The sequence below is a fragment of the Octopus sinensis genome, linkage group LG12 (assembly GCF_006345805.1).
Source record: "Octopus sinensis linkage group LG12, ASM634580v1, whole genome shotgun sequence".
NCBI lineage: Eukaryota > Metazoa > Mollusca > Cephalopoda > Octopoda > Octopodidae > Octopus > Octopus sinensis.
Window position 1 is genome coordinate 50528034 of NC_043008.1, and position 26721 is coordinate 50554754.

The 26721-nt window shown below is 35.6% G+C and overlaps 1 protein-coding gene and 1 long non-coding RNA gene across 8 annotated transcripts in view; both read left to right on the forward strand.

Moving 5' to 3' along the window:
- The window catches only part of LOC115217859 (CREB-regulated transcription coactivator 1), a 172288-nt gene extending 154098 nt beyond the window's left edge, over positions 1-18190 (forward strand). For all 7 annotated transcript variants that reach the window (XM_036507967.1, XM_036507963.1, XM_036507966.1 and 4 more), the window contains one exon: positions 17777-18190. In XM_036507967.1, the coding sequence (XP_036363860.1) occupies positions 17777-17988 (212 nt within the window). In that variant the 3' untranslated portion in view covers positions 17989-18190. The remainder of the gene's footprint in view (positions 1-17776) is intronic.
- Positions 18191-22531: 4341 nt separating this feature from the next.
- LOC118765629 lies at positions 22532-26491 on the forward strand. The gene is made up of 2 exons (XR_005001491.1): positions 22532-23795; positions 25495-26491. It is a non-coding gene; the product is annotated as an uncharacterized LOC118765629 (long non-coding RNA).
- Positions 26492-26721: the final 230 nt, after the last annotated feature.

Sequence of the window (26721 nt, forward strand, 5' to 3'; positions counted from 1 at the left end):
ACTGGGGTCAATTCATTTGACTAAAAATTTAAGGTGGTGCCCCAGCATGATTGCGATCTAAGGACTGGAACAAATAAAAGATAAAGGATAACTATATATATATATGTATATATATATATACACACACACACACACACATACATATTGGGTCATCCCATAAATGATACGGTTTTTTTATACATCTTCTATTTTTCAAAATTAAGATAAAGTTCTTTTTTAATCTAAAATATACTCTCCATTCTGTACAATGCTCTTCTGTCTAAATGGTAGATTTGCAAGGTCCCTCTTCCAAACTTCACTTGTCCGTGTTGAAAAATACTCCTCCAGTACTGTTCTGACCCTGTCTACAGAATTCATATTTTTTCTGTCCAAATGATTTTGAAGACTGCGGAATAGATGATAATTGGATGGGGCAATGTCCGGCGAATGTGGTGGATGGGGCAATGTCTGGCGAATGTAGTGGATGGGGCAATGTCCGGCGAATGTGGTGGATGGGGCATCTTTTCCCATTCAAACTGCACCAGCTTTTGGAATGTCATCCTCGCTGTATGTGGCTGAGCATTATCCTGATGGAAGAACACCTTTCATCTAAAGATGGTCATTTTTCTTCTAGTGCTGTCTTAAGCTGCTCACAGTAGATCTCCTTTGTTGTCATTTGGTTTGGGTTTTAAAAGTTCAAAGTGGACTAAACCTTTCATATCCCACCAAACAGATAACAACACCTTGCATGGGTGAAGACCTTTAAGCCTGGGGTGCTGGTAATTCTCCTTTCCTTACTCGTTGTCTTTGTCACTTGGCATTTTTATAGTGAACCCATTTCTCGTCACCAGTCACTATTTGGTCCCCAAAAAGTCCATTCGTGAGACAAGACACTCTGCATGCGATTAGACTCAGAAAATTTGTGATGATCACACACACTGATCTAGGACAGTAAAAGAGAACAGACTGAACATTATACTCATCACATTCCGGGTGGAGTGGCTGTATTTCCAATTACAATAAAGAGATCTTAGTATCTATCACCAAATTAAGGCTCTCTAATTGTTTTACTGGTATGAACTAACAGTACTATCACATCACATTTCACATGAAGATGACAGTGAATTCAGTGGACACTTAGCCTCCATCAGACAAGCAGTTTTGCTCCACCTAAGTTCAATGTTTATGACAAGAGTTAATCCAAAGATATAATTACAAGTTGTAAGTTTGTGTGTGTGTGTGTGTGTGTGTGTGTGATCATTAACATTTAATGTCTGTTTTCCATGCTGGTTTGGGTTCCACAGTTTGACAAGAACTGACAAGCTAGCGGTCTGTGTCAAGGTCCAATGACAGCTTTGGCAATGATTCTGCATTTTGATGCCATTCCTAACAATAACCAGTTTATTGACTGTGCTGGGTGTCTTTTGATGGCGCTGGCACTTGTGTAATCACCACGTGACTTGTGAGAGAAAACCTCTCAGCTGAGTAGGGACGTAGTATTAAGGTAGATGAAAGCATGATAGAAGGATAGGAATGAGTCTCTTGCTGAAGAGGAGCTACATGGCTTCCTCAGCTGGAAAGACAGAGTGGGATGGTAAGGGCGTACCCTTTACATACAAGGTGACTGTAAAAGAGAGAATAAGGACATATATGCATAGTCTGCTTGTTATTCTTTTTTGACAAACTGCTAAATTACTGGGACATAAGAGCCAACACTGGTTGTCAAGCAGTGGGGGGTGAGTGACCAACACAAAGACACACTCTCACACACACATATAATGAGCTTCCACACACACACACAGTTTCCATCTACCAAATTCACTCACAAGACTTTGGTTGGCCCAGGGTTGTCTGAGATACTATGAAGTGGGACTTCACCCAAAACTACATGGTTGCAAAGCAAGCTTATAAGCCATTGAACCGTACCTGCCTTTGCTTTTCTACACTGGCATGGGTTGGACAAAGACTTGGCTGTGGTAGTATTTCACAGCCAGGTGCTCTTCCTGTTGCTTAACCTTAGTGTTTCTCATGCAAGGGTTTCTTTATTCCACTTGTCCATGCAAAACTCAGAGCTGCAATATCTATTGTTTTTAGGCAGCATAAAAATGAGATTGCCATTTTTGCTCAGACTATCATGCAAAAATGTGGAATGTAAACACACGCACACACACACAAATACATACTTGTTTGACCTGACAGATTAAGTAACTATGAAATTAATTGTGCTTTTTATGTGTTATGTGGTCTGATATTACGCTTTGTTTATACTAGTAAAACATTTATATGGACTGAAAAAGAATAATTGTGTGTGTGTGTATATATATATATATATATATATAATATATTCTCTCTCTATCTCTTTCTTTTAAATGTGAGTAGCCATGTTGCTTCTCTACTACAAGAAAATGTTCTACGCCAACCCCTTCTCGCATATCTTAGCTACCATCTAGCATAAGAACGCATCCCTACTCCTCCTTGGTTTGTAGACTTGCAAGTTGCATAGTGAATTCACCTGTACCTGTGTCACACAAAAGCACCCAGTACACACCAGAAGTGGTTGGCATTAGGAAGAGCACTCAGCTGTAGAAACCATGCCAAAGCAGGCACTTAAGCACGATGCAGTCCTTGAATCCATCAAACTGTCCAAACCATACTAGCAAGGTATGTAGACATTAGATGATGAAGATGCTCTGTTAAAACTCTGTATCTATCATGTAAGACCCCTCCATTTTCAAGATATTGGCACATTGTATCTTGACTGTTAGCTATCTTTATTCTGAATGACCCATGGTGTCTAGAAATTTGGAAAACAAAGAGCAATTGCTTTGCCACTAGTTATTGTGCAACTGGAATGATATTTCACGTTCTCTGGGATTTTATTTCTTCTGTGAAAATAACAGAATTGCATGGTAGTTCATTTTCTTTCACAAATTCTTCACTAATTCCTTTTCTTCTTTAATTATTGAAATTTATTGTTGATATCAAATATCAAAGATATATTTAAATAAACTTTTCAATTATAAGCACCAGTTCGAAAGAAAGAGAAAAGGGCACTTGGTTATATGACAGGACTTGACTAATGTATCTGTTGTTTCCAGGACAACTGCTTTACCAATAATACTACAGAGTGTCTACCATTCTGTTTTTTACTCAGATTAGGTTCTATATATTATACCTGTACTAAAAAATATATGTACAAGTATATATAAATACATTATGTGGTTAAAAATGTTTACAACATCATGGTTTCAGGTTCAATCCCATTACACAGCACCCTGGGCAAGTATCTTCTACTATAGCACCAGGCCAGCTGATATCTGAGTGGATTTGGTTGATGGAAACTTTGGGAAGCCTATCATGCTTGTGTGTGTTATTGATAGATTTTTGAGAGCTGGGACAATATGAAATTAAGTGATATACTCAAGGATACAATGCTTTGTCTGGTTCAGGAATTGAACCCATAACTGTATGATTATGCGCTGAATACTCTTAACATTACACCATGTACTTTGACACAATCAAGGAATTCAAAAGGAAAAGAAAACTATCAAATGGAAACTGGGGCTAAATGTGTGTGTTTAAACAAGTACAAGTAGAATATTCCTAGCCATGGGGAATATTACCTTGCTTGGAAACAGGTGAAGGTTGACAACAGGAAAGGCATTTGGCTATCGAAAATCTGCCACAAATTCTATCAAACCTATGCAAGTATGGAAAAGTGGATGTTCGATGATGATGGTGATGGTGGTGGTGATGTGTGTGAATATGAGACTGTTAGAACCCTTTAGTATTGTTGAAGACAAGACACCTTTGAATTGCTGGTTGCACAAAAAATGCATCTGGTACACTCTATAAAGTGGTTGGTGTTGGGAAGGGCATCCAACTATAAAAACCTTACCTAAAACCAAACACAACCAAAATGAAGCCTCCCAGATTCATTTTGGTAAGTAAACCTTTTCAATCGATGCCAAATGGACAATGGACATAAAACGATGATGATTACAATAACAACAAAGTGGTGGTGGTGGTGATGACAGCAGTATGGGTGCAATGTGTATGTGCAAATATGCATAAATAATGCTGTCCCACAGCCTTGCTTGAGCAAACGGTAATATCAACATTCGTATTCCTTGTTGGGATTATTATGATTGGTCACTCTGCACTTTCAAAATGTGTAGGATAAATAAAATCCCTTAAGGGCTGACCGACAGGAAGAGCATTTGGCTGTATTAATCTGCTTCAAATACATTCCTGTCCAACTCTCATGCTAGCATGAATGTTAAATGAAACAAACCAAGTTGTAGATTTCAAATAGCGGAAACTATTTATGTATGATACTAGAAATATTGAAGTCTCTCTGAGACATTTAGAAATTCAATATTTCTAATTTCGGTGACCAGTGAATAGATTTCACTGTAAATATATATATTTGCGAAGGCTTGGCAGGTATCTCAACTAGCAGGACTGGCTACCCCAGACTGATGACGAGCAATGGACTCAGAAACATGCATGTCTTTAGGTGCTAGCCCTAGCTGGTGGGGGTGCTTGCCTCCCCTTCGCAAATATAAGGACACAGGAAATGTGTCAAGGCTGACAGGAAGCCTCGATGCTTCCTAGGGCTAAATAGCAGTGGTGTAATTCCCTTTACGGGACTGTCACGTTATGTTGACAGTATACAACCACTCTATTTCTGATACCTAATTTGAGAAAACGAAGTGGCAAACACACTGTAGTTTAGATAATTGATAATGTGCTCAGCTAATGAGTGATAGATTTATGGTTTGAATCTTGTCATTGGACCTGTTGCCATTGTGTCTCAAACTGGTGCTGTAATGTCATATGTAATTTACATTAAAATCTTAATTCATTTCTTAAAATATTTTAAATGGCTATTCTTTTGTTGTTGTTTTTTTTTTATTGTTGCTATGTCAACTGTTTTATTTATTATATTTTCTACAGCATCACTTTCATAATTCCATTTTATTTTTATATCTTTTGTTTTTGAGATAGTATTAACAACTGATGTAATTCTCATTTCAAAGATCTAAGGAATATTGTTGTTGTCCCCCCCCCACCCCCAATAATTTTATTACATTATACTGGGTACTAGACTATATTTCTAGTGAGAAATACCTACTTCTGTTTGTCTTGATCTCCCTCCATTGAAAATATCTATCAATATACTCGATATTTACTTTCAATAGAAGCAGTTGAGCAGTTAATGTTAGACGCTTTTCATCATTTGGAAAATGTTGGTTTAATTATAGCAATATATGGTCATGATTAAATATAGTAATATATTTAAGGCAACAAGCTGGCAGAAACGTTAGCACGCCGGGCAAAATGCTTAGCGGTATTTCGTCTGCCGCTACGTTCTGCATTCAAATTCCACCGAGGTCGACTTTGCCTTTCATCCTTTCTGGGTCGATTAAATAAGTACCATTTACACACTGGGGTCGATATAATCAACTTAATCCATTTGTCTGTCCTTGTTTGTCCTCTCTGTGTTTTAGCCCCTTGTAGATAGTAAAGAAATAGATTAAATATAGTAATATATGATGATAGTAAGGTGGCAATCTGGCAGAAATGTTAGCACACCAAGCCAAATACTTAGCAGTATTTTGTCAGTCTTTACGTTCTGAGTTCAAATTCCGCTGGGGTCGACTTTGCTTTTCATCCTTTTGGCGTCGATAAATTAAGTACCAGTTGTGTATTGGGGTTGATCTAATCGACTGGCCCCCTCCCCAAAAATTTCGGGCCTTGTGCCTAGAGTAGAAAAGAATATATGATGGTAGTAATTCTTATGTTGGTTGGTATTAATATGCTTTCTACTATGGGCAGAAGGTCTGAAATTTTTTGTTGGAACAGGCTGGTCAATTATGTCAACCCCAGTACTTGACTGGTACTTATTTTATTAGTACCAAAAAAGATGAAAGGCAGAGTTGACCTTGGTGATATTTGAACTCAGTATGTGAAGCCAGAAGAAATGCCACTAAGCATTTCGTCTGCTAACAATTCTGCTGGATTTCCACCTGAAGTGTTAATGGTTCCTGACATAGGCACAAAACTGAATTTTGACAGAGTGGGAAGTTGTTGATACGATTGGCCCTAGCCACTAATCAATTCCAAAAGGAGGAAAAGTGAAGTTGACTTTGACAGGGTGAACTAAGAACATAAAAAGTTGTAACTAAATATCACAATTTATTTTCTCTGATGCTCTGATACTGTTATTCTTTATTATGTTAGAGAAAATAGAATATTTGGGGTAATTTTACATTTCTCAATGACATTAGTGATAGGCACTGGCATAGCTGTGTGATTAAGAAGCTTTACCTCCCAACCAGGTGGTCTTAGGTTCAGTCCTTTTGTGCAGCACCTTGAGCAAGTGTCTTCTGCTATAATTGTTCCTATTATAGGCACAAGGCCTGAAATTTGGGGGAGAGGGACAGTCGATTACATTGACCCCAGTGCTCAACTGGTACTTAATTTATCAACCCCGAAAGGATGAAAAGTAGAGTCAACCTTGGCGGAATTTGAACTCAGAACATAGTGACAGGTGAAATACTGTTAAGCATTTTGTTCAGCGTGCTAATAATTCTGCCAGCTCACCACCTTAGTGTCTTCTACTATAATGCCAGGCCAACTAAGTTCTTGAGAGTGAATTTGGTAAACAGAAATTGAAAGCTCACCACTGTGTGTGTGTATGTGTATATCTTGTCTAGAATATCACCTGGTGGTTGTAAATGAGCATCACTGTCATACAGGTGAGGTTGTTCATTTCCAGTCTTCCATGAAAGAAATGTCTAGCTATGGGAAAATATTACCTAGCTTGAAAAGAGGTAAGAGTTGGTGACAGGAAGGGCATCCTACCATGGAAAATTTGACTCCTGCAAGCGTGGAAAAGTGGACATTAAATGATGATGATGATGATGAGCAAGATTCATGAATGTTCATTTTGGTTTTCATTCCCATAACTTCCCAGTTCACCTTCACTTGAAAATATACCTTCTAAGAAAAAAATATGTCTGGCACCTCACCCTTTTCTTGATTAATTATTTTGATGCAGGTAAAGGATCTTTAGATTGTTGAACTTTTTTGTTTTGTTTTGAAAAAAGGCAGATAAATGACTATTTGTGAGACTTAAGTATGATCATTAAAATATTTATTAATTGATTGATCAATATATATATATATGTGTGTGTGTGTGTTTGAATGTGTATGTATGTGTATAGATATGTGTGTGTAATGTAGAGTGGTGGTCTTTGTACGTAGCATCCCTCCCTTCCTGTTACCTTGACACCAATGAAAAAGTAGTTGGCATGCTTGTCCTTGGCAAGTATGGTGGAAGAATTCACCACCATGATAACTAACAAAAGACTTGAATCCTGAACATTTCCAGATTCTCTTTTGTTTCTCTTTCTTGCATTATATTCTGCATTTTGCTTCACAAAGGAAATATTTGTCTGCCCAATACTACTACTACTACAACGACAACAACCGCAGCAGCTACACTATGTTTTGGAGTTATCTGAAAGCTGGCACTATAGAGGTCCTGGTCTCTACTCCCCATCACACACATTCTCTCTTTGTCTCTCTCTCTCTCTCTCTCTCTGTTCGTATTTTACTCTGTCACTCTCTCCTTTCTCAATGAGGAGTGATTTCTGTTGCTGTTCCTAAATATAGACTCAACCATGCAAGTTCATGAAGTACATATATTTCTGTGTGTACACGTTTGTTGTACTCATCAGATCCATTGTACTCCTCACAATTCCTATTGTATTCATCACTTTACACTCACCATATCCATCCTCCTTGTACTCATCATCACATTCCTCCTTATACTCACCACATTTTGCTCTAGTTCTGTTTTTGAACATGAAACACGACAAACTCTGCACAAAGCTTTTTCATCTCATATATTTCAAGGAAACTGAAACTGTCAGCTGATGTTACTTGCAACAGGCTTTCCACATTGCATGACCACCATTGTGGAAGACCTGTTTAGTTTGAATCTGCTGATTATATTTACTGGACGGAATCAGCCAAACACACTTTGGTTCATTTTTTTTTTTATTCTGTCGCTCTCTCCTTTCTCAATGAGGAGTGATTCCTGTTGCTATTCCTTAATATAGGAATCATTTAAGAATCTATTTTCTATCAAGGCATGTAATGAACAGGTCTCACAGCATTGCAACACCACCACCACCACCATCATTTGTCATCATAAATCAACTGGTATGTGTTGGATGGGTGAGCTGGCAGAAACGTTAGCACGCCGGGCGAAATGCGTAGCTGTTACGTTCTGAGTTCAAATTCCGCCGAGGTCGACTTTGCCTCTCATCCTTTCGGGGTCAATAAATTAAGTACTAGTTATGCACTGGGGTTGATATAATCGACTTAATCCATTTGTCTGTCCTTGTTTATCCTCGCTGTGTTTAGCCCCTTGTGGGTAGTAAAGAAATAGGTATGTGTTGGATGGGATCTCAAGCTCTAAGTCTGATATCATTTAGAGTTAAGCACTCTTTAACAGATCAGAGACTACAGCTTGTTTGTATGTTCCATTTTTAGCATGGTTTCTACAGCTGGATGTCCTTCTCAACACCAACCACATTACTAAGTGTATTGTAGTACTAGCATTATATATGTGTGTGTGTGTGTAAAAATAAAATTTCTTTCTTTCTCTTTCACATACATTTCAACATTATCACACACTACTGAGCATCTGTTTTCTCCCATTATGTAGACTGATCATGATTATTTCTCTGACACTGTTAGATTTTGGTAGTTTCCACTAATTAGTACTACTTAGTCTTGGCTATTTTCAACCTTACAACAATTTGATTTGAGATCCATCTCTCACTTTCTCTCTCTCCACATGCACACACACATACACACTACATATGATGGTGTGTAAGATGCACTCTTGCATAAGATAATCCCCTACTTTTTTGTGGAAAACACAAATTTAATGTTTCATCATATACTTACGCACTGGATATCCCATCCATAATACAGTTGCATTAGACACAATGCAATTTTATTACATTTAAGAATAAAATGTATCTTATACATCAGCATACACTCTGTGTGTGTGTGTGTGTGTGCAGGCATGGCTATATTTACTTTGATGAATTGTTTTTTTTTCCCTCCTGTCTTTTTTATTTTTGTTTTTACAGAAAATTCATGAGTTTTGGATAATAGACTGTTAGAGATGGATAACTTCAGTCAAACTTAGTATGTGTGTGTGAGAGAGAGAGAGAGAGAGAGAGAGAGAGAGAGAGAGAGAGAGAGAGAGAGAGAGAGAACGAACATGTGTGTCATGGAGATAGAATATTAAAATATCCGTCAGATTATCTTGGTCAGTCTAATTTTCTATGGGACCATGACAAATGAATAAACAGTATCAAATGGAAATGTTCTCCATGGTTTGAATGCGAGGGTGTCACATGATCTATACCATTATGTCAGCTGGGATCAGGGAATTAGTGTTGGTTGCATTCATTATTTGTTCGAAACAAGAAACCTGAGCTTCTGTCATTTTGTTGCAATATTCCAAATATCCTTTCCATAAATTTTAACAGGACAACAAACAAACAAACAAACAAACAATATGTGGGGGAGTCTTGGAAACGAAACTAAGAAGAAAAAAAAAAAAGAGAAAGAAATACAAATAATATCTAAAGAAAACAAAAGAAATACAAAATGAAAAGCATTCTAGGTTTTGAAGCGGCCCTTTGAAGAAAGAACTAATGTTATAAACTTAATAATTATGCTCTTGAGACATAGTCCCTGGATTTTTAACACACTGACACAGAACTAGACCCCCTTCTTCTTTGATTACTCTTCTGAGATTACATTTGGATTACACAAGATTAAGATTTTCTTTATGCATCGTTTAAAAATGTAATAAAGCTACAGCTGAGGCATGAACCCAGCTGCTGACTACATACATATGTACGTACATGTGTGTGTTTGGTCTTTTAGTTGTTCCAGTCATTAGACTGTGGCCATGCTGGAGTGCCACCTTGAATGAATCACCACCAGTACTAATTTTTAAGTCTGGTACTTATTCTGTTGGTCTCTTTTCCTGAACCACTAAGTTACAGGAATGTAAACAAGCCAGCACTGGTTATCACATCTACACACACACACACACACACACACAGGTATGCAGTTAGGAAGTTTGCTTCACAATCATGTGATTTTGGGTTTGGCCCCACTGCACAGCTGTGGGTAAGTGCCTTCCTGAGTAATTGTCTTCTTTTATAGTTCCAAAGCACTGAATGAATGCTTTATGAGAGAATTTGGTGCACAAAAATTATAGAGAGTGTTTCATTGTGTGTGAATGTAATTGTATGTTGATATTCCTTGTTGGCATTGCAATTGGTTACTCTACACTTTCAAAGACCTGATATGGCATTGAGGTCAATCTGGTCACCCCCCATTAATTGGGACAAAATCCAGATTTAAAACACTAGATGATGATGATGATGATGATGATGATGAATAAAAACATTCCTTATATGAAAAACAGGTAAGGGTTGACAACATGAAGGGCATCTGGCTGTAAAATCCTGCCTGAAATAATTCTTCATTCAGCCTAATGGTAACATGGAAAAACAGGCATTACAAGAACCATAGTGTGTGTGTGTGTGTGTGTGTATATATATATATATATATATATATATAATCTTGTCACAAGATTATAAAAATAACAGTATTTTGTCAGCTATGACATTAATATATTTATCAATGTACTTATCAAAATAGGTGGACCTAAAGCTAGCTCGGGGCAGGGGTAGAGGTTATTCTGCTAAAGAAACTAAGGGTTTATTAAGTCACTGTATCACAGATGGCTTATACTTTTGTTGCCATGTCTGCGCCAGTCTATTTGGCCTAGATTTACAAAACTTAAACAATCAGAATGTACTCTTCTTATAGTACTTCGCTTTGATCATAAACAGTCCTATTAAGGAGAAATTATTTCTCTGTTGGGGGATTTTCTAGCAGATCAGTGGCTTTTTCCAGTTGCATTTGCCATCAAAGTGTACTTTTAATCCATTTGATACCAACCTGCCCAAGACCCCTGTTTTTTTTTGAGTGGTACAGATTTCCTGTTTTAACCCTTTTGATACCAAGCCGGCTGAAACCACCTCTGGCTCTGTAGTACAAATGTCTTGTTTTACACAAGTTTTGAATTGAAATCTCCCACCAAACCTTAGTCACAATTTATGTTCCTAACATTAGCTTAATGATAACTAAGTTATATTACTAAATCCTTTGTTATATTTAAAATTAATTGAAAGAAACACAGAGCATCCCAACAGAAATATGGTAACAAAAGAGTTAAAGTTATTTAACTTAAAATTCTCTATTAAAACTTCATATTAATTTATGTTCCAAACATAAATTTTGCTATATTCAATATTTTTGAAATCAGTTGAAACAAACGGTTGTATTTTGAGAAAAATATAAATACCAATAGGTTTGATAGGGATGTGTGTCTGTTTCTTTCAATTTGTTCACAAGAGTCATTCCCAGAGCTACCTTGTACACACTGTAAAATGATTGGTAAATGAGCAGAGAAGTGCAGAGTTGTGAAGTCCCTTTAATCCTGTGTAGCTAAGTACTATTCAGCCTCTCTAGTGTTGGTGTCCCCGGTACACTCTGCAAGGTGGTTAGTAATAGAAAGGACTTCCAGTTATAGAAACCAAACCAAATGACACACTTGAGCACCAGACTTTGGGAGCAGTGGCTCCTATTAAATGATACGGATCATGACAACCCATCCCAGCATGAGGGGCGAGTCCAAATTATGAACTGAGCCAATGATTTTGAACTGAAATATTTATTGACTTGACACAAAACTTGAAATCAGGAAAGTGGCGAGGTTCTGTAGTCCACTCTGATTTTAAAGACAAGAGCAAGATTACTGACAACATACACTCATAAGTATTGTTGAAGAAATATAAATGTTAGTACTTTCATAACTTCCTTGGATTCTTTGTGCCAAAAGGAGGGGGGAAAGAGAAAGATGGGGGAGATGTCCTTCAAAAACAGGTAAGGGTTGACAAGAAGTCTATCCAGCAGTAAAAATCCTATCTCAGAATTCATTTGCTAGCATGGATAACAGACATTAAAAGAAACAAATATGCATATATGAGTAAACACACACACACATATACACAATTACTATGTTACTGAATTAATTGATGAGATCTTCTAGATCATGGTTCACTTGGGAGCTGTGCTCCATCATATTGAACAACACAGTAAGAAGAAATTTGTAAATGCAATACTGAAACCAGATAAAAATAGCACAGTTTGGTTTTTAAATCTTTCTCTCCTTCCTCCCACAATGTAAATGATGTCGGGAGCTCAACACTGACCAGTCCACTCTCACTACTGGCCCCTACTTGTGACAGTGTCTTCAATTACTCGCATACATTGCCAATATTTAGATATCTTGTTGCGTCAATTGGTGCTAGTGTTCACTTATCATCACCTGCAGCCAGATAATCTAATTTGTTCTGTGGCATCTGATATTTGTCTTCATATGTTTCTAGTGCTGTGTGATCTGTTACATCTAATTCTATCATGTTCCAGTCCATTTCTTCAAAGCCATATTCTATGTCTGCAATTGTAAATGTGCTAATAGCAGTGATAATGCTTTTGCTGCTCAGAATTCTTCTTTCTCGTTTTCATAGGTCTCTCTCTCTCTCTCACTTTTGTTCTTTCATCTATGTTTAATTACCTATAATAAAAAGCAGCGTTATCCATCTCCTGTATTATCTCCATTTCTATAGAGCTACAAATCATCGGTTTGACTCGTTACTTTACTATGTTACTCTGTCTCCTGTATTGTCAACTTCCTATGATTGCCAAGGCCAAATGATAATTTAATGTCCTCACTAAATCTCCCAGCAATACTGAAGAGATTTTACAAGCTGTCAACTATTCAACTGTGTGCCATTTTAGGTCATCCAAGAGGATGAAGGGGTGGAGTATTTGAACCTAACTCTCTCTCTCTCTCCTCTCTCTCTCTCTCTCTCTCTCTCCCCCCTCTCTCTCACACGACATAAGAGTGCTAGATATGGTACAGAAGTGTTATCACTTGAAAATATATCACTAGATATTTTAGGTGAGACTAAAATTCAGAGTAGTTACTATCTAACACTTCATCATCTTCGTCCTCCTCACCTTTGTTATTCAAAGAGCAGGGAATAGCAGAATTGGTTAGTGTTGACGGTGGGGTAGGGTGGATTGGGGAATGCAGTGTCGTAATTTGTTACATCTCTTTACATCTTGTGATCAAATCCCACCAAATTCATCTTTAATTTTCATCCCTCTAGGGCTGGTAAAACAAGAAAAAATTGCAGTTGCCAATCAAGTAGTGGAGGGGGTTTGATCACCTATACCCATCCCTCAGCGTGTGTAGCTTTGGACCATTGTTAAAAATCATTATGATCGAGGCAATGAGCTGGTGGAATCCTTAGCATACTGGACAAAATGCTTATTATGGGTTTTATGCCTATATCGGAAACTGTTGTTGTTGTTAACTGGCAGAATCCTTAGCATGCTGGACAAAATGCTTAGCATTTCATTCACCTTTACGTTCCAGTTCAAATTCTGCCAAGGTAGACTTTGCTTTTCTTCCTTTTGTGGTCGAGTTGAAAACTGGAGTTGATCTAATTGACTTATCCCCACCCTCAAAATTTCAGGCCTTGTACCAATAACAAAAAAGGGTTATTGTTGTTATTGTTATTGAGTGGTGGGCTGGCAGAATCATTAGCACACTTGTAGTATTATAATTTCGTACATAGACATGCAGTCACATATACATGTTAGCGTACACATGCACACCCACTCTCACAAATGTATGCACCCTTCTACACTATTGTTGTACATCAGTTGCTTATATGTTGTTCAAGAAGTCAGTGGAGACAGAAGCATATAAACATAGACAATTGGGAGTTTCTATGAATGAGTCACAAACTAATTTGGTGAATGAGTGTGACAGAGACTATTCCAAGTAGAATGAATGAAAGGATAAACTTTTGAACTAAGCTATACGGTTGTAATGACTATTCAATCCTTTACTATTCAAATTCCTCCCTCAAATGTAATGCTTATTTATTCATATTGTTTTGAATCAATCAAACATTTATTTGTAGCTCTCAGATTTCTATGATGTGATTGTTTAATTTTAGAATAACATTGTAGGGTAGGTGTGAGAGCTCAAATCCGTTTTGGTTTGGACATAAAGCATGAGGGTGCGTGACTTGGTGATATTTGGCTCATGATTGTAAGGTCACAAGTTTGATTCCCTGGTGGCGCATTATGTCCTTGAGCAAGGCACTTTATTTCCTGTCCATTCCAGTCCACTCAGCTGCTAAAAATGAGTAGTACATATATTTCAAAGGGCCAGCCTTGTTATATCCTATGTCACACTGAATCTCTCCGAGAAGTATGTTAGGGGTATGCATGTCTGTGGAGTGCTCAGCCACTTGCATGTTAATTTTACAAGCTGACTGTTCTGTTGATTGGATCAACTGGAACCCCCATTGTCATAAACGACAGAGTGCCAGATCAAAAGCACTCTAACCATGACAACCCAGCTTTTGGCAGATCTTTAGTACTATTGTGTCCCTGTTTAAAGTGTTTGGGGTTTGATTTGAAGAAAATTTTGCTGCTATGTAGGTGTAGGCATGAGTGTGTGGTTAGGAAGTTTGCTTCCTAACCACATGGTTTTGGGTTTCAATCCCACTGCATGGCACCTTGTTCAAGTGTGTTTTACTGTAGACCGAGGCTAACTAAAGATTTCTCAGTGAATTTAGTGATTGTTGCAGCTAGAGAGGTAAGAGGACGATTTGATTATCAAAGAGAGTAAAGATCAGATTTATACAACTGTGACATTCTGAGTTTTTGATTTTGGCTAAAAGTTTCTTCAGTTATAATCTGTTACTTCAAATTATTTAATATCATGCACACACACGTATATGCATGTATGTATATCCACACACACACACAGATGCATATTATATGTGTGCACATATATAGACACACACACACAATATGAAATGTCAATGATTTGAAAGAAGTAAATGATGAAGGAAATCATTTATTTCTTAAAAGAAAGAGGCGGAGAATCTTTTTTTCTGAAAACATGTTTATTAACCATACTTTTTGATATTGATTTATTTTAACTATGCTTGAGGTTAGGTTTTGTATGAACAAGCAATCTTATGATGCATCTTAGTGTATGAAGCATCTGTGACACATCTTAGTGTATTATTTGTTATTTGGTATATAGATGCATTATAAGATGTTATTTCTCCCTTTCTGGTTGTTGTTGTCGTACATTATTATTGTTTACAATACTTGCCACTCTATACCAGTTGTAAATCTGGACTCATGTGTCATTTCAAGAAATCAATACCAATGGTGCACGTACACACACACACACATGCACACATTTCTTGTGAGGTTGAACATAACATGACAAACCAGTTATCTGTTTAACGTGAGGTTGGTTGTTCATCTTCAACTGTTTCACATCTTATAGTAAAGTATGTTTGTCGTGTGTATGGCTGGGTGTGGTTACGTGCACATTAACCCTTTTAAACCAAAGAGCAGCTAAAAGCGTCTGTAAATCCATTTTAAGCAAGACGACATAGAGTAGTTGAAAGCACATCAAATTTCATTCACTGCAACAAAAATAATGTGCACACACACACACACACACACACACATATAAATGTATACATTAAGAAAATCCAGAATTGTATGAACCAAAAATGAAGGTGGAATTAGATGTAACACTGTGAACTGAATCTGTAAGACATGCACCCAGATAAATGCAGACTTAGTCTAACATTACTGTCATCAATGAAGCATCTCTAATTTTACATAGAAATTTGATTTTGTTTTCCTCACTGGCAACCTCAAGAACTCTGATTTATAGGTTGTGTGATGATGTTCATGGCTCTCTCATTATTATTATTAGAATAGTTTAAATGAAATTAATTAAAATGAAATAGGTGGCACGTAAAAAGCACCAACCGATTGTGGCTGCTGCCAGCCTCCCTTGGCACCTGTGCCGGTGGCACGTAAAAAGCACCCACTACTCTCACAGAGTGGTTGGCGTCAGGAAGGGCATCCAGTTGTAGAAACACTGCCAGATCAGACTGGAGCCTGGTGCAGCCTCCTAGCTTCCCAGAACCATCCAACCCATGCTAGCAAAGAAAACAGACATTAAACGATGATGATGAGGTACTACATCACTTCTAGGATTAAAATTGTCATAACCATTCCTCTCTTGCATAAAACAGGTTTGGGCTTGGGCAGAATGTTGAAATTCTCTGGTTGCAGACAAATCATCAGGAATTCCATTTCTAGGCCACAATAATGTCCTTTATATTTTCCACCAGCAATGACCAAAACAGTGTCTTACAGGAAATAGATTGTGTAGATAGCTGCAATCAATAGATTTACTCCAGCAATCAGCCTCACCAAGATTTGAACTCAGGATGTAAAGGGATGTAACTGAATAGATGCTGCACAGTATTTTAGCCATCACTTTACCACCTTTGCATTTAATTTTAATAGTGATTTCTAATTTAGGTACAAGGCCTGCAAAATTGTGGTGAGTGGGGTTTAGTTGATGACTATGATCGCAGTACTAAACTGGTACTTTATTTTATCGCCCCCTCCACCTCCCAAAAGGATGAAAGGTAGAGTTCACATCAGCAGGATTTGAACTCGGAACATAAAGAGTTGAAATGAATGCCATAAGACATTTTCCAACTCTAATCATTCTATCAATCCACTGCCTTCATCTAAGCTTATTAATGCCACCCGAATGGTACTCTTATTATGTTGGTAGTGGTAGTGGTTCATCCCCATAATATTGCTCCTAAAGACGATGATTAGATAATATTTGGAGTTAATTAAGTGTTGATAAACAGCAGAAAAAGATGAGATTAATATCTTGTGAATCAATTTGTTTTTAATATGTAATTGATGCCAGAAGAAGAATTTTGTTGTGTTGTCTTGGAGAAAATGTGTGGCACCATTTACCAGAGGTGACTTAACTGGAAAAAATAACTGCCATTCCCATTCCATAGTTGAGTGGTTGACATTATGAAGTGCATCTAACCATGAAATATTCCCTCCCATCTCCTCATTAACACATGTCAAAGCTGAAAACAAACATAGAAATGTGTTTGTTGTATGTGTGTCTCTGTCTATGCTGTTGGAATTAATAGCTGGTTTCATAATGGGAAAACTAATGAGCTATTCTCATACCTTGCTACTGTAACTGTGTGGAAAAAACATTTTTTTTTCTCTCTCTGGAATAATTTAAAAAAAAAAAAAAGAGAAATTGTTTTGTTAACCTTATTCTTCATGCTTCTATGTTCTACTTTGCATTTCATTTGGTTTGTTCACCAGTTGTCTTTGAATGTTCTATTCTTTGTCTGTGTTTGAACCCAGAACTTAGATTTCAGATGCAAAATTTCAATGTTCTCGACTATTATGCTAAAATCTCGTAGATACAACATTTACTAGTTAAATTTTGGGATATTTTAAACCGATTTCAATAACTATTTCATTGATTCCCTGTTGATTGTACACAAGTTATTGGCATAACTTTTCTGGTCTAATTTCGAAAGGTTAAGAAACAAATCTGTTTCATGTTTTTGTTGCATCTTTGAAATATTTTTTTCACTAAAACGCAAACTTCTGGATCTTGAAATGTTTCTCATACAATTTTTTGTTTCTTTCTTTCGTTATCCAGGTGCTGATGATTTGTCCAGGCAAGATTTTGCTCGAGAGCTTGGTAATGCAATAACTGGGCTTAATGACTTTGACGCCGATTACTTACCTGAAGAGGAAGCTTTGAAAATTGGATTGGTACCACTGGATATCGACGATGTCCAGATGTTAACAGATCCCAATCTTGTTACTGATGCTGCCACTGAGGATTCCTTTAAACTCGACCGGCAGTGAGGCAACATCATTGCAGTCTACATGTAACGGTGTTTCAAGCGACATCAACATTTGTTGTTCTGCATTAGCCAAGCGAGATGCATGATTAATATTGCCTGTCAAAAAATCTGGAATATCTACCCTGACCCTTGAAAAAAAATGAATAACAAACAATTTTTTTGCTGCTCAATCATCTCCAGTATTCCAGATATATATATATATATATATATAAATATATATATTTTTCTTTCTTCCTTAGCTGATGGTAGTTCTGGAGGCCGTGGGGAAGAGAATGCATTCTGGTGCTGTGTCCTTCCCTACCACAAACTGCATCCATTGCCATGACTACCACCAACGCCACCACCACCACCACCAACAACAACACTGCTACTAGCACCACCACCACCACCACCACCACCACCACCATCCCTTGGCTTCTACTGTACAAAGCTTACATTCACCTTTCAATTCCTCTCTTCATACATGTTCTATGACAGTAGACATTCCATCTCATCAGCACACACAGGCATCGCATGATGCATATGTATGTATGTATATATGGATGTATGTGTGCATATACTTAGATATACATGTGTGTGTCTGTGTGTGTATTTATATCTCTATACACGTGCATAGATATACCTGTATGTATATATATGTGTGTGTGTATATATATATATATATATGTATATATACACACACACACTCATGCACACGTGTATGTAGTAAAACCAAAAGAAATCAAGAATAAAAAAGAAAATGTAAAGTCCAAATGATGCTAATTCTTCTTGATAGTTCATCACTAGTGTATTAGGTCTGTGGTAACCTCAGTTGAGTTAGTTGCTACTTTTGAAGTAGACATCTTAAGATTGTTATGCACCGGGGGAATACATTTTACTTCTCATCCAAAGAAATGAAATATAAAAATATACACGCCCATATATATATATATATATATATATATATATATACACACACACATACAAACATGCATGTTCATATATGTATAGTTTTTTGTCAACAAAAAAAGTACTCCATCCAATGAGAGATATACATCATTTAACACACACTTATTAAAATAAGGGCTACCAATAGTTTCTTGCCATTACGACAAGTGGTCAGGCATGTTTTATACCATGCCTTGTGTTCTCCAAGAAATCTTCTGGCTCTGAGCACAGTTAGTTCTTTAAATGATATCTACAAATAAGTGGACAAACAAATGTGGCACTCAACACATTTGGTAGAAGTTACACGTGTTATTTAATATGAGTTTGTCTCAGCCCCATGACACTTAACATTGCATCAGGCATTTGGATACCTTGATAAATCAGGTTTGCTCTACAAGCCTGTGCAAATTTAAGTTGCAACAGAGCTGAGTCGAACTCTTACTAAATGATACATGTGTGTGTGTGTATGTATGTATGTATATGACTGTATATGTATATATGTATTTATTTATATATAGGCGCAGGAGTGGCTGTGTAGTAAGTAGCTTGCTTACCAACCACATTGTTCCGGGTTCAGTCCTACTACGTGGCACCTTAGGCAAGTGTCTTCTACTATAGCCTTGGGCTGACCATAAGCCTTATGAGTGGATTTGGTAGACAAAAACTGAAAGAAGCCTGTTGTGTGTGTGTGTGTGTGTGTGTGTGTGTGTTTATGTTCCCGTAACTTAGTGGTTTGGCAAAAGGGGCCGATAGAATAAGTACTAGGCTTACAAAGAATAAGTCCTGGGGGCGATTTGTCGACTAAAGGTGTTGCTCCAGCATGGCTGCAGTCAAATGACTGAAACAAGTAAAAAATGTGTGTGTGTATACACATATGTATGTAACATATACATTTGTATATACATATATATGTGTATGTGTGATAGTTTCTATTTCTTGAGACAATTCAAGACTTGGAATTGGGTACACAGAAGGTAAGTGGAAGCCTGCCAGATGGCTTGCACCTGTAATTAGACAAACAGTCCAGCCTTGCCACGTATTTAGTGTTACTGATTACGCCTGAGCATTATGTTTGGTGTACATGTGTCTGAGGAATACTCAGTCAGATGCACATTAATTTCAGAAGTAGCTTTAGTTGATCAAACTGGATCAAACCACGGAACGTCCATCCTTAGAAGACAGTGGAGGTTCAGCAGCATCATATGTGTATGTGTGTGTGTCTGTGTGTCCGTGTCCACATACACTCACATACAAAGAAGATCACTTTCGATAAGTTTTCATTGCATCATAAGAAGCAGAATCTGGGATGAAACTGAAAATTCTAGAGAAACACATTCTGCAAATAAAATACATGTACGCATGCACACACACATATATATACACATGTGTTCATATATGCTTATGTGCATTCATGTGTCCATACATGTATATGTATGCCTGTATGTGTATATATATCTAGCTGTAAAACAATACCTCAATTATATGTATTTGTCTAATCCATGGTAAGATGGGGGAAAAAATGGACATACGCCAAAGATATATGTGTGTATATACACATAGATATAGATAATGACATACATATGTATATACATGTTAAAATAAGGTTGTTATTTTCAAACAAGCATAAGAATAAAAATGGAGCATTTACTAATTGTATGACTCTCTATTAAGTGGAAAATTAGATTTATTGTGAATATCAAAGTTGATTGGGTTTTCAGAATACATACATACATATATATACATATATATTTTAAATTGTAAGTATATGAAAGAATGGAGTTGAACGACTAGTTAACAAATATCCTTTATTCTCGACATATGTCGAGAATAAAGGATATTTGTTAACCAGTCTTTCAACTCCATTCTTTCATATACTTACAATTTTAAAATAAACATACAAATTTCCGCACGAAGACACGTAGTCTATGCCCTATGGACGTAGCTTCAACCGTGTTCTTTCTGATGTGAATTTGCTACCCAGGTATCGGTTATCTTTCGAATTATCCTTAATAAGATAATTCATTCAATTACTCAATATATACATATATATATATATATTATATATATATATATATATATGTATGTATATATAAAATCTCAGAAGTTATAAATATGAGAGGAAAATAAGAATTTGCATACTCATGCATGCATACATACATACATACATACATAAATATAGAGACAAACTGTTGTTGTTGTTGCTGCTGTTGTGGTTGGAACTTAACCATTTTCATCATCTTTAATTATTCAATTCTATTTGTGGCAGTTTTTAAAGTGTTACTACTACTGCCTGACTGAAGTGACCCCTGCTTGTTTATTTCCAATCCTTTTTGCCTCCCATATTCACTCACACACTTTCACTCACTTCACCCACCCACCCCTCTACCTTCTTGAAGCCTTCTTTATCCATATTATTGAAACAAATTTATTTCTTTAAAAAAAAAAGAAAAGAAAAGAACATCTAATTGCAATGTGAAGAAGACAAAAAAAAAAAGCAAAGAAAAAAGAACTAAAAAAAAAAACAAATGAAAATCACCCTGCTGAAAAAAAAAATATAAAGAACAAGTAAAAGAGAGAAATGCGAAACCTCTCCTCCCTTGTCAACCAAACCACCATTATCACCCTATTGTCTCTTTCTCTCTTCTCCACTTTAGCTTTTAAATATTGAAAAAGTTCTGGTTGGCCGACATGTATCTAATCTTGTTGAACTCATCACAAATTATTATTATTATTATTATTATTATTATTTATTGATAGTAATGATAAGTTCTAACATAACATTGAAGAGAGAGAAATCAGTTTGACTCATAATATCCCAAAGCCCATTTTGAAGATTGTAAAGATTTTTAAAAAATAAATATAAACAATATATATATATATGAAATATAAATATAAATGTACACACACATACACACACACATAACATTTAAAAGTATGGCCTAAGATATAAAAAAAAGAGAGAGAGAGAAAGAGAGAAGGCAAAGGATATGATGAAGTTAGTTGAAACCAAGTACCTTTAGATTGTGGGGCAGTTGCGTTTACTGTGACACCAAACAGGCTCGCCAGTCTTAATATGTGGGGAGGTAACGATGTTAATTTATCCATTAAAACTTTTGTTAGTTATAATTTGGATTGGTCGGGCCTAGTTGATGTTGTTATCTGTAGCTCTATTGCCTAGCAACCACTAGATTCAAGCTTTGGTTCCTATGATAGAATGTTTTGTTTTCCCCCTCTTTTTTTTTTTTTTAAAGCCATACTTGTAAATGTCTTTCTTATATGCATACATACAAACAAATGCATTGTGTGTGTGCATATATATATATATATATATATATATATATATATATATATACATATATATGCACACACACACATACATACATATATACAAAACAGGATATGCACACATTTTTACATATAGTTATACAATGTATGTATGTATACATTTTTTATATACATTGTGTGTGTATACATATATATATATTCATACATTTACGCACATAATATACATGTGTATATATATATATATATATGTATATATATACATATACACATATGTATATATACATGTGTGTATACATATATATCCATATATACATATATATCCATATATATATATATATATATATATATATATATGCACACACACCTAAATGTTTGTATATATATAAAATGCATCTAAGTATATGTTCATGCACATGTATTTTATATATAACGTGTGTGTGTGTGTATACATAGTGTGACATTTTGACTGCATATAGTTGATCTACTTGCTGTCCCTCTTCCCTTGCCATCTTTAATGTTGTGCATGCATATCACCACATCACCATATTTTGGACATAAATTGAGATCTAAATGCATGTTTGCTTTGTTTCTTCCTCAACTGTGAATAAACCAAAAGAATATTTTACACACAATGAAATGTGTAACCAAAAAAAAAATAAAATAAAAATAATAATAATGATGATGATGATGATGATGATGATAAGGACAACACCAATAACAAGACTATTGAAAAAAAATCTATCCAAGACTGTGTAATACATAAACATTGTCACTTTTAATCAACTTTTATTTCTTTCAAAAAAAAAAAAAATGTTTTTTGGGTTTTTTTTTTTTTAACCCTCATCTCTGTCTCTCTGTGTGTGGCCCACTTCTGATATCAGAGAGTCATAAAGATATCATCCTCATTGTTACTACCACTATTACTTCAACAACTAATGCCAATATCAACACCGCCACCACCACCACCACCAATAATAATAAAATAATAATAATAATAATAATAATAACAACCACAACAACAGGTATGTTGCACCCCAATCCTCATATCACTGTGTTAACTCATTATACCGGTTTTGCTCAATATGTGATATGAGGAGGGACGTTTAAGAAGTGTCTGTTACCGGAGTTCTGTTTTGTCTTATTTCTACCTGGTTTTAATTCTATTTACCTATTTAATTACTCTCTCTCTCTTTTTTACAAATGCCTTTTCCATAATTCTTGTTCAATTTTTAACTAATATTATAGCATTATTTTGGTGTCTCATTATGTTTTCTCTTGATTATTTTTTGATTAGTCTTTCTCCTTCGCTTCAGAAAATCTCATATAAATGATGGTGGAACTGTATCAAAACAAGGGTCAGAAGAACAGCCTCCCCCCCGCCACTGACTTTTTTTTAAGATTTTTTTTTTTAGTTGTGTTTATTTTTCTATACTTAATATTCAGTTGTAAATATTTCACAAGCTGTACATTTTTTGGAAACGTCCTTAAAATACTTCCTCCTTGCTCAATTACAAGTCCTAGTTTATTCGTTCAAATGTGGAACTGTCAAAATTTCCTCCACTGGCTGATAATGAAGACTTTACATATAGAGAGCACGTGCACACACAATTCCCCCAAAATGTCAAAAGAACGATATAAATTAAAGGAAAGAAAGAATGACATTGCATATATCTATAGCCTTACTGGAGACTAAGAATGGTTATCTAAATCTTTTATTTAATATTGTGAGCATTATTTCATTTGTATGAAGCATGATGCTGGAGATACTGCTTCAGAACAGGCATTGACATGTCAAGAGGTCGTATCAGTGAACAGTATTTCTAATTAGAATAATTTAATCAGGAAATCCCCCAAGATTGACTGTTAGGATCTTATTATTTTACATTAACCACTGCAGCTGCTGTTGTGGTTTCTGTCCCAAATTTTTAAGGAAGTGAAAACCGATCTCTCTCTCTTCTCTCTCTCTCTCTCTCTCTCTCTGTTATATATATATATATAGCACTCACTACACTCATGGAGCGGTTGGCGTTAGGAAGGGCATCCAGCCGTAGAAACATTGCCAGATCAGACTGGGCCTGGTGCAGCCTTCTGGCTTCCCAGACTCCAGTTGAACCGTCCAACCCATGCTAGCATGGAAAGCGGACGCTAAACAATGATGATGATATATATCTTTTATATATATATATGATATCATGCACACACACTACATATTTGATAAAGATTGGTATAGTGATTCTATATTCTAAATAGTTTTCATTAATAAGTGACATCCTGGTGTTGTCATTTGGTTCATATTCAATCTGTTAGCAACAATCAATAAGAATTTCTTTATTATTTATTAGAAGTAGGGTAATAAGAATGGTTCTGTGATTGAAAGATAAAAGATTTTTTTTTGCCTTCATATTGTTACCAAAAATATTCTTGTGCGTGTGTGTGTGTGTACACATCTATAAATATTTAATACATCAAAGAAGTCCATAAAAAAAGTGCCTCTTTTCTTTGAATGTTGTCTAATTCCAACTAATTACCACTTTTATTAAATGTCATCTTTGGCTTTTGGACTAATCTCAACAAAGAGTCATTTCTGAACCTTTTTTCTTTTACATTATATAATCTCAAGATTGAGTATCTATCATTTTTACAAAGGTTGTTGTGTGTGTGTGTATCTATGTATGTGTGTATGTGTATGTATATATACACATACACCACTGCCTCTTGACTGTCCATTCATTTTTAATCTGTTTTTACAGAAATTTGAATGTTCAGTTTCATATATATTCATATCCATATATAAACTTGTGTGTGTATATATATATATATATATATATATATATATATATATATATATATATATATATATATATTTTAGTAAAATCCATGAACTTGCTATGAGAAGTGGAAAATTTAGCTTTTCAGATAGTCCTTCTTGAGGTAAAAGTTGAGAGAAATTGAGAAAAAAAAGCAGTTTCACATCTTAGAAAAAACTAAGTTGCAAGAGGATGTAAAACTCTGGTATTTGAATATATGTACATACTTTTATGAATGTAGGTGTGTACACACACACATGCACATTCATGTGTGTTTATATGTATATATACACACACACACACACACACAACATACACAGACACATGTACAAATAGCTTTATGGTGTTGTTAGCTTGTGTGAAGGTCAATAGTTATTTTACAGTCATGAAAGTTAAGTAATTAACTTTCTAAGCCTAATTAATTGGCTATGCCATATTCAGTTGAATTCACTAACGGATAACCTTTGCCCATCCTTACTAAATAAGAGAAGCACACACACACACACACACACACACACATATATATACTTTTGGCTTTAATAGTGTATTTTATTTTAAGACTATTTTCTAACATTTAAAAATAATATATTAAAGTGTTCATTTGAATGCCAGTATAATTGATTACTTCATTTTATCTGTTTAGTAATAATAAGATACTAATTAAATTCGAGGCTTATTTTTATTACTCTTCTCATTTCTCTACCAAATATACTATACTACACTTGTACCATTTATTAGTGTGTGTGTGTGTATAATATATATATATATATATATATATAGATGTATATGACATTTTCAGTTATCAAAGAATGCAGCTTGATGAAGTAATCCATTACAACATTAATATGTGAGCTTTAAATCTAGTTTTTTTTTTGTTTTTTTTTCCTCCTTCCACTTCTTTCTCCGTTTCTTTTAATTGTATCAAAATTTTCGGCAGAAAGCTTTAACTTTGAGAAGTGGTGTTTGGTATCTCCAGTTTTAGCTTAGTTGCTGTTTGAAGGTGTGGAAGGCTGGGCTGTCATAAGTTCTTCTATCTATATTACTCTAAACAGTTAAGTTATTGTTTAACCCCAGGTCAGTCCTATGATCAAAGGTCTTCTTGCCAGAACCATCCCATCTTTACAGACAGTTTATCTCAGACTACTTCATTTTATTTGTTTAAAGGCAGTAAGAGTATAACTTAGTTACATCTAGTAAGTCACACAACCCTGTCGAGGCTCCTACATTGGTTCAACATAATTTTATTTTGTATTCAAGGTCAAAGTAAACAGTTTAAGTCTTAAAAAATCTCTCTCTGTTTTAAGTGTTTCTAGTTCTCATTTTGTCTACAGTTTATAAAATTAAATATCGCCCTCTAAGTTGGTACTAGACGTTATCACGTTACTGAACTTGCTATTACAGAAAATACATTCATTTTATTGTCTTATTAAAATTTTTTTAGGAAGGGTAGAGGGCCTGTTAGAATTTAAGTTTTATTATTTTCATCAAAAATTAGGAGTAGCTTTCACAGATTAGACAAACATTAAAAACATTTCTCACTCAACTTTTTATTAGAACAAAGAAAGTTAGCAAAATATATGTTTGATTGTTTTAATTTTCCCTGTAGCCTTTCTGTTTCTGCTTTCCTTAATACTATTTATCTCTGGATGTGTATGATGTGATCTATGACTGCACAGATACTAAAACAGAAGGTGGCAAGCCAACTGAAACGTTAG